Genomic DNA, 8,506 nt, shown 5'->3' on the forward strand with positions numbered 1-8,506 from the left:
TTATGTTAACTACGATTGAATAATATGAAATTATTCACATTTTTAATGAGTCATACAAATGCAATGTATACTTTCAAATATTGTGCACACAGTAAAATATCGAAACTATATAACCTAGAATTGATGCATAACATTTATCTGAATCATTCACCTTATCAGAAACATTATTAGTGACATGAAATACATATCAATTCATTAGTGTCAAGAAATTCAAAAGTTGATAAATTTGAATTTATAAATTAATACGTTAACATATTTTTTCAATATATGTTTTATTACAAAAAGAATGCTGTTGCTTTTAGCTTTCACGATAGTTTGTCCTCTAATACATGAAATATGATTTTAGTCATCCACAAATACGTAAATGTATAGTTTTACTGGAACTTTCACCATAAATAGCTCATTTATTGCAGTTTCAAAGTGTCATTGATTTTTTTGTCTCAATTCATCCTATATTGAACTCTGGTAAATGGAGTGCACTGACCCAAGAAACGAACAGAGCTGGTCACTGACCGTACCTAAACCGATTCACTGTTTACATCCAGTTTTAAATTTCGAACTGTCAAGGTGAAGCGTGGTGATCTGTTATTGTCAAGCTTGAGTGCATAAGAAAGCATCAATCGCATGAAAATTAAAGAAATTCCACGAAATAAGTGCCTTGAGGAAATCAAACGTGTTTGTATAAAAGTAATTAAAATCATTTTCCACAAAAATGTCAAGAATAAGCCATACCGGAGCAGGATCGAACAAAGTCGAGCTTGAATTCCTGTTCTCAAACAAAGAAGGATCTGCTAGTGAACATAGTATCTCAAGCATGGTATCTAGTATTTCTGCATCACAAGATGAAAATTTTCGCGTGTCAAAGCACGCAGAAAATAGTTTTAAAGTTATGGAAAAATATTTACATGAACAACAATTGACAGATGTCATATTAATTGCAGGTAAGATTCCTTTGTCTTCAAATGTTTGTCTCTCAGCAATGAGTCATTTGATTCTGAATTGATACAAAGGATTTGTAATTATTTATTTGTGATTATAACATAATATATATATATTATATTATTATATATTATTATACAGTATTATTCTTAATTCAGGAAAAAAACGTTTCCCTGCACATCGTTTAGTACTTAGTGCAAGTTCAGAATATTTTGCTGCCATGTTTACTAGTTCTCTGAGAGAATCTACACAAAATGAAGTTGAGCTAACGGGTGTTGATGGGGATGCATTATGGACCTTAGTTTGTTATTGTTACACAGGTATAATAATTTGTATAAAAGGTTTTAAATAAATGTGAATAACTGTGAATATCGGAAAATTTAATTTTATGTTTTTGAACACAGGTTGCATAGAATTAAGAGAAGATAGTATAGAAACTCTTTTAGCAACAGCGTGTTTGCTACAATTGAATCCAGTTGTTAAGGCTTGTTGTCAATTTCTCAGGAAACAACTTCATCCAAGTAATTGCTTAGGGATAAGGATGTTTGCTGATACACAGGGTTGTTTAGATTTATTAGATCATGCCAACGCATATACAACTAAACATTTTATGGAAGTTACAAAAAATCAAGAATTTTTATTATTATCTGCCATTGAAGTTGCCAAACTTTTAGAATCTGAAGATCTGAATGTTCCTTCAGAAGAAATTATTTTTCATGTAAGATTTTATAACATCTATATATAGAACTAAACTATATATAGAAAGAATATTAAGAAATTTAATTTAATTTTTAATGATTATTTTTAATATTAATACTTTAGGCTCTTATGACATGGTTAGAATATGATTCAGAAAGTAGACGAAAGGATGCAAGCAAGTTATTAAGCCTCGTGAAGTTGCCCCTATTGTCTCCTGCAGTAAGTTAAACATTTTTCCATATTTAAATAAATATTACAATATTAGTGTAAACTTAATATGTATTCATACAGTTTATAGCAGACAATATTGAAAGCAATGAAATGTTCAAAGATCAAAGATTGGCACAGGAATTAGTTATGGAAGCATTGAAATATCATCTTTTACCTGAACGTAGACCATTACTTCAGTCAGGACGTACAAAACCCAGGAAAGCCACAGTGGGTCATATGTTAGCTGTTGGAGGAATGGATGCTAATAAGGGTAAATGAATTGGCAAAATTACAAAACGAATATTTAATTAATTTACCATTATTTCTGTTAGGTGCTACTTCTATAGATGCATTTTCTTTACGTGATAATGCTTGGAAATCGATTGCTACAATGAGTGGTAGAAGACTTCAATTTGGTGCTGTTGTCGTTGATAAAAAATTAATAGTTGCTGGTGGAAGGGATGGATTGAAAACATTAAATACGGTGGAATGTTTTGATTTTTCAACATTTACTTGGAGTACACTATCACCTATGAATATGCATAGGCATGGATTGGGGGTAGCTGTGTTAGGTGGACCTTTATATGCAGTTGGTGGTCATGATGGTTGGAGTTTCCTTGATACTGTAGAAAGATGGGATCCAGCTACACGTCAATGGAGTTCAGTTTCTGCTATGTCTATACAAAGATCTACAGTTGGTGTTGCTGTATTAAATGATAAGTGAGTTTCTAAATAATCTGGTATGTAAGTGATCATATCGTTATATTATATACCCTACATGTATATGTTCAGATTATATGCTGTAGGTGGAAGGGATATCAGTTCATGTTTAAATACTGTGGAATGTTATGATCCCCATACAAATAAATGGACACCATGTGCACCAATGTCAAAACGACGAGGTGGTGTGGGCGTTGGTGTTGTAAACGGATGTCTTTATGCGTTAGGTGGTCATGATGCACCTTCTAGTAATCCTAATGCTAGCAGATTTGATTGTGTTGAAAGGTATATATATGTATAAGGGATATAAAGAATTTATTATACTATAAAAAATAATGTACTTATAAGTATTAGTGATTAATACATAAATGTTATGATTATTAGATATGATCCTAAAACAGATACATGGACTATGGTAGCACCAATGAGTGTGCCCAGAGATGCAGTTGGTGTTTGTGTGCTTGGTGATAGACTTATGGCTGTAGGGGGTTATGATGGTCAACAATATCTTACGCTTGTTGAAGCATATGACCCACATCTTAATGAATGGGAACCAGTGAGTATATGCCGAATATTATTCATTCGTTAAATGTTTAGGCATATTTCACAGATATTTATATTACTAAAATATTTTAAGGTTGCTCCCTTAAATGCTGGTCGTGCAGGAGTTCCGTGTGTTGTTATAAAAAATTTAACTAGTTTCGGATTTGATTAATAGTAAAATACTGCATGTGCACAACTACGAAATATTGAAAGCACATTGAAGTATTTTAATTGAAAATTTTAAATCGAAGGATGAATTTGTAAATGTTACTATATTATAAAAGTAGCATTATTTTGTCTATAAATGCATGTTCAACAGCATGGTATTTCAAAACAGATAATGTAACGTTTGTACTGTATTTGATACGTTTCGTGTACTATCGTCAATTTTTATATATTTATACCTACGTCTTTTGTATAAATATATTCAAATTTATTTTTAACAAATATATCTTTTATGTCGAACAAATTTATTTTTCTTGTCGAGAAAATGTTTTTATTTACACATGTATTCATATATATTTTGTGAACATATCTTTTTTAAATAAATAAAATGCTCATTTTAACTAATTCATTGAATTTTTTGCCATCATATTACTTGACAAAGGGTCCATTGTATCATTTCATAGAATCCTAACAAGCAGGAAATGTTCTGGAACATATACAAAATATAATAAACCCATATGAAATATTATATATTTTAATATTATAATATATTATAATATTATATTATTATAATATTATATTATTATAATATTACGCATATTATAATATTACGTTCTGCTAATTGTTTATAAATTAAATTTACCGTGGGAAATCTGATACTGATTCAGCAAATTTATGTCTAACCATAAAAGTAGCAATTGCTTCTGCTACTTTATCTGGAACATCTTCATGTACCGCGTGTCCACAAGCTGGTAATACTTGCATTTGAAATTTACCTTATGTATCAAGAAAATTTAGTTTTAATACATTTCATAAATATTCTATACAAATTTGAACTTTAATAAATTATACCTTGCATTTGACCAACAGTAAGTTCTCTGTCTAATCTATCAACGCCAGCTAGCAATAGTACCTTTGGAACTGGTACATTTAAGAATGCTGTTGATAAACCCTTAAACCATCCAAACCAATGTTGTTCAGTTCGGGATAGATCTATCCTCCAAACATATTTTTTAGTAGCAGTAGTGCTAGTTGGAGCAGGTGGTGGTGGCATATTTACTGGTTCTTCTTCTTGAATAATATCCTCTCGCGAAATCGTAGGCTCTGAATTACACTCGCATGACGATTGTGATAATGAATCGATATCATGGGTGGCTAACTTATTAGTTTCAGTGCTATAGCAATACAAATTGTAACATGAGAAACCAGTAAAAACACAACTGTGATACCTGAATATATTATGCATACAGGTACTAACTTTGTTATTTGTCCAGGAACTGAAACCTTAGCTGATTGTATGTTACGGATTTGGCCACTTCGTACACTAAAATGTGGATAATTAGACATTCTTCTATAATCTCGTTTTTGATTATACAACACAAATATGTAATATACATTAAAGAAGTAAATAACATTTTAGTTTGTACAGGATCAGCCAAAAATGTGCCTTCCTTCTGAAAAATTTGCTTAGAATAGCAAGTTTTGATAACTAATAAGAACTACATGAAAGACACACAAAGATTTAGTTATTTTATGTTTATAAAGTTTAAAAATACTAACCACCATTCTATAGCTTGAGAAATAGAACCAAAACTGGATGGTCGAGATCTTAAAAAGCTTTGCATAGATGCTAATGCATCCATAGCTGTTCCCTCAACAACATCGATAACCCCTAATCCACACAAATTTGATATTAATGATGCAGCTCTAACAGCTACTGCACCACCCATACTATGGCCCACTAGGATTACGGGATCATTTTCTGTTGTTGCTTTCACAATTGCTGCAACATCCCTAGTAGATAAACCAATCAAAATGTAGATATATATATATAATTTATATTCGTAATTGACTAAAAATTTTACTCACTCTGCTAAGGTATCAGAAGATAAATCTTCTTCATTTGATGTTTGAGTATCTCCATGACCTCTGAGGTCAACTGCCATAACTTTGCATACTACCATAGTCATAAGTGATTTCTGAAACATATACAATATCCAAATTATTCTGTATTTTATACATTTAATAATTAATACCTACAGTGAATTCTGCCCATGTTAACGCACTGTAACCACCTCCATGTAACAATACTAACGTCGGACCCTCTGTACCCTTAGTATATATATGAAATGTGTCATTTCCTATTTTTACATCCTGAGAATGATCGAAATATGGGATCCATTGAACTGGGTCGTAATCTCTCTTACGTTGAAACCCTTTTGATTTGCTCACCCTGTTGATAATGAAAATTAAAATACACAAACTACAGTAACAATGAAATTTAAGATCTTCTATTAAATCCATGTTAGAAACTATTTTAAAGTACTATTATGAGGAAATTAATTTTGATAAGATTTTATTTAACATCTCAAATTTACGTTAGTCAACAATCTAACCTAGAGCCAATTCCAAAATTGACACTTGATGGTGGTAATTTCGATTTCAGAATCGACTTTTGGAGGGAAGACATATTAATATTCAATATATCCTAGTCCAGTATAATTCCTTTGTTTCTGTAGTAATACTGTTTGTAATCACAATTATGTTCAGTAGTTTTGTAAATACATCACAAACTGTATTATCGTTGTATTTTTCACGATTAACGGAATGCCAAAACTCCTCTGACAGCTTTAGGTTGTTACTACCTGAAATCAGTATTTCTACATAGAGAGAGCGCCTCGATGAATTTATTGCTATCATACCGTCTCTTTCTTTCTTACCGATATTCTTGGGCAAAGTTATCTTGTGTCGATATACGTATGTGTATGTACGGACGAGGTAATATCATTGACTAAGAATAGAATAGACGTGACACGCAATGATTTTTTGTGTACTACGTTTTGGGGGTCACCTAACCCCTTTACCATTTATGTGTCATACGACGTTATCGATTCAGTATAGTACTGGTTTCAATTAAAACTGCAGTCTTGTATGAAATTATAAATAAAATATAGAACAGGATATCCTATAACCGCAACGAAGTATAGAACTCTATCCTCCTACAATATTTCAGAAAGCATTACACGCTATCAAAATAACAAATAACTTTACAATGATAGTTAAATGATTCGTTTAATTAATTTCAAGTGAAATCGTAATTTAATATATCTGAAGCATAAAAATGAATTTTCTAATCTCTCCTATCTTCATCTTCGTATTCTCCGATTAATTATTAATTATATATTATCAAATAGTTTGACTTACAATCAGAAACTTGCAAGACAATTTATTGATAACTCAGGCGGACAAATTACGCTCAATGGAACAAGCAAAAGACCAATGAAAAGAGCAAAAGTTCACAAAAATCTTACTTCTATGGATAAATTCATAATATATCAATGAAATATTCTGTCTTCACAAATACATATACCAAAACTAAGGTTTAAAACAAACGACGCGACTTAAAAATAAAACTAAACAATAATGTTTAAAACTAACGATGCAAACTAAAAGTAAGACTTGAAAGTAAGGCTTAAAACTAGGGTCTAAAACTAACAATAAGACCATCATCACCATCCTTCGCCGTCCTTAGCCATCCAGTAATAAGGATTGAAATTAATTTAATCTAGATCTTAGAACTAAAACCCACTTAAATTAAAGTATACTAGATCGCAGCTCTATTGGCAGCCTTTCGTATCAAAGGGCAAAATTTAAAAAATGAAATTATAAATACTCTATTAAATCAATTGTTCTATTTAATAATATAATATTTAAAAGAATTGGATAAAGGAGCTTTTAGCTTTTTACCCTAAGTTAGACAATGTATTTTTGTAGAATAAGTGCGCACAATGGACTTAGTCTAGATACATATGTTTATTTTAAAATTAATTAAAATTAAAACACACACTGTCACGTCCCGCGCCCCGCGCGATCCGTAGCGCGAAAGTAAAATTGGTAATTTCTTTCAAATCAAGGTAATTTAAAACGTTTATTTGAAACCGTGTTTACAGTACTTGAAGCGAAAGGCAGTTAAAGCCGCTATAAGCTATATCTTGCGAAAACTTATCTAACTATGTTTTTATATTTATCTAATTATGTTTTTATAACGATATTAAGACAATTTAAATTGTAAACAAAGTCGGCAGTTGAACAAACGTTGGGGATCTTCCCAAACATTTTCAAAAGAAAGACCTTTTTTCATCTCCGATAGATATAAATAAATGTAGCGACTTAGAGAAGTCAGTATATTAATTACCGTTCGTCAACCGAATAATTACCATTGTCTATCGAAGAGTTAGTTATCATCTTGTCTATCGAAGAATCATCATTTTGTCAATCGAAGAATTTTATATCCGTCAGTCTGTCAGTCAATTGTCAATATCGAAATCGAGTAAGATTTGAATAAATCATTACATATTGTTAATTTACTTTCGAACAACTTTAATCCTCTCCCATGCCAGTATTCTCGCACATAGCAGGTTAGCCGAAAGTGAAGCTTATTGCCAGTTGCATTAAATGTCAGTTAACGCTACCGAACGCGGCAACGCGGTTTATAATTTTCTAATTGTAAGGTATATCTAACTAAACGCCCGCATACCACGGCATCTCACGATGAATCATTAGTCCAATCTAGATCATCAAAAGACTCCGAAAAGAATTTTGGATAATCTAGACTAGATTATAGGTTGCGTAGTTTGGTATCGTTTTTCAAAGATGAATCGATTGGCATAAAAATAATGTAAAAATTAATCTTTGGAGAACAGTATCAATTACCAGGTCTCATCACGAGGAGGTGACTAAGTATGATATCTGCCAATAATTTGTACAACATTACACATAAATCTCAACATTCAAGCCGTTAACAAGAATATTGAGTTCTGACTCTATTCCATGAGATAACGTAAAAAGATAGATATTTCTTAGCCCAAAATGCGCAACATTCATCTCTCAGGCAGCGCTTACATAAATCTTTATAAATTAGAAGGAAAGCACGCGCCACATAACATTCATCTTCCACACAATGATTACACCGATCATTACAAACATCGTACAATAATTCGTAACCCTGACAGCATTCAGTATCAAAAATATATGTGTCTAATTTGGAACTAATATCGAAAATTATTACTTATTGAAGAGTATACGGGTGTGATAGAACTCATGAGAGTTAAGCTAGTATGTTAATTCAAATAATCATATAACTCATCGCCGAAGGAACTAAACCATGTGACATATTAATTATAGCACGCATAAATGTATAACGAGACCCCGTTGCCTTCAATTTGATTAC

General features: G+C 31.5%; 2 protein-coding genes across 2 annotated transcripts; one reads left to right on the forward strand and one right to left on the reverse strand.

Moving 5' to 3' along the window:
• The first annotated feature begins 127 nt into the window (after positions 1-127).
• LOC126869350 (kelch-like protein 5) lies at positions 128-3,681 on the forward strand. Its single transcript, XM_050625750.1, has 9 exons — positions 128-941; positions 1,098-1,259; positions 1,344-1,657; positions 1,762-1,857; positions 1,930-2,119; positions 2,181-2,568; positions 2,641-2,853; positions 2,953-3,124; positions 3,206-3,681. Exons 1-9 carry the CDS (start codon positions 713-715, stop codon positions 3,281-3,283), a joined length of 1,842 nt encoding a protein of 613 aa, XP_050481707.1. The 5' UTR covers positions 128-712; the 3' UTR covers positions 3,284-3,681.
• Positions 3,563-6,012, reverse strand: LOC126869354 (protein phosphatase methylesterase 1). The gene is made up of 9 exons (XM_050625755.1): positions 5,997-6,012; positions 5,673-5,921; positions 5,317-5,509; positions 5,146-5,255; positions 4,837-5,070; positions 4,535-4,600; positions 4,129-4,451; positions 3,920-4,052; positions 3,563-3,763 (listed from the first exon to the last, which is right to left on the reverse strand). Exons 2-9 carry the CDS (start codon positions 5,744-5,746, stop codon positions 3,745-3,747), a joined length of 1,152 nt encoding a protein of 383 aa, XP_050481712.1. The 5' UTR covers positions 5,747-5,921; positions 5,997-6,012; the 3' UTR covers positions 3,563-3,744.
• Positions 6,013-8,506: the final 2,494 nt, after the last annotated feature.

This window comes from Bombus huntii, chromosome 9 (genome assembly GCF_024542735.1).
Source record: "Bombus huntii isolate Logan2020A chromosome 9, iyBomHunt1.1, whole genome shotgun sequence".
Classification (NCBI taxonomy): domain Eukaryota; kingdom Metazoa; phylum Arthropoda; class Insecta; order Hymenoptera; family Apidae; genus Bombus; species Bombus huntii.

What these genes read in the sequence shown, in the direction of transcription:
- LOC126869350 (XM_050625750.1), top strand. Translation starts at nt 713, where the DNA reads ATGTCAAGAATAAGCCATACCGGAGCAGGATCGAACAAAGTCGAGCTT. An exon ending in TGCCCCTATTGTCTCCTGCA is followed by an intron (nt 1,858 to 1,929) that starts GTAAGTTAAACA and finishes GTATTCATACAG; the next exon opens with TTTATAGCAGACAATATTGA. An exon ending in AGATTTGATTGTGTTGAAAG is followed by an intron (nt 2,854 to 2,952) that starts GTATATATATGT and finishes TATGATTATTAG; the next exon opens with ATATGATCCTAAAACAGATA.
- LOC126869354 (XM_050625755.1), bottom strand. Translation starts at nt 5,746, where the DNA reads ATGTCTTCCCTCCAAAAGTCGATTCTGAAATCGAAATTACCACCATCA. An exon ending in TCTTCTGATACCTTAGCAGA is followed by an intron (nt 5,071 to 5,145) that starts GTGAGTAAAATT and finishes TTTATCTACTAG; the next exon opens with GGATGTTGCAGCAATTGTGA. An exon ending in GTTCCTGGACAAATAACAAA is followed by an intron (nt 4,452 to 4,534) that starts GTTAGTACCTGT and finishes GTATTGCTATAG; the next exon opens with CACTGAAACTAATAAGTTAG.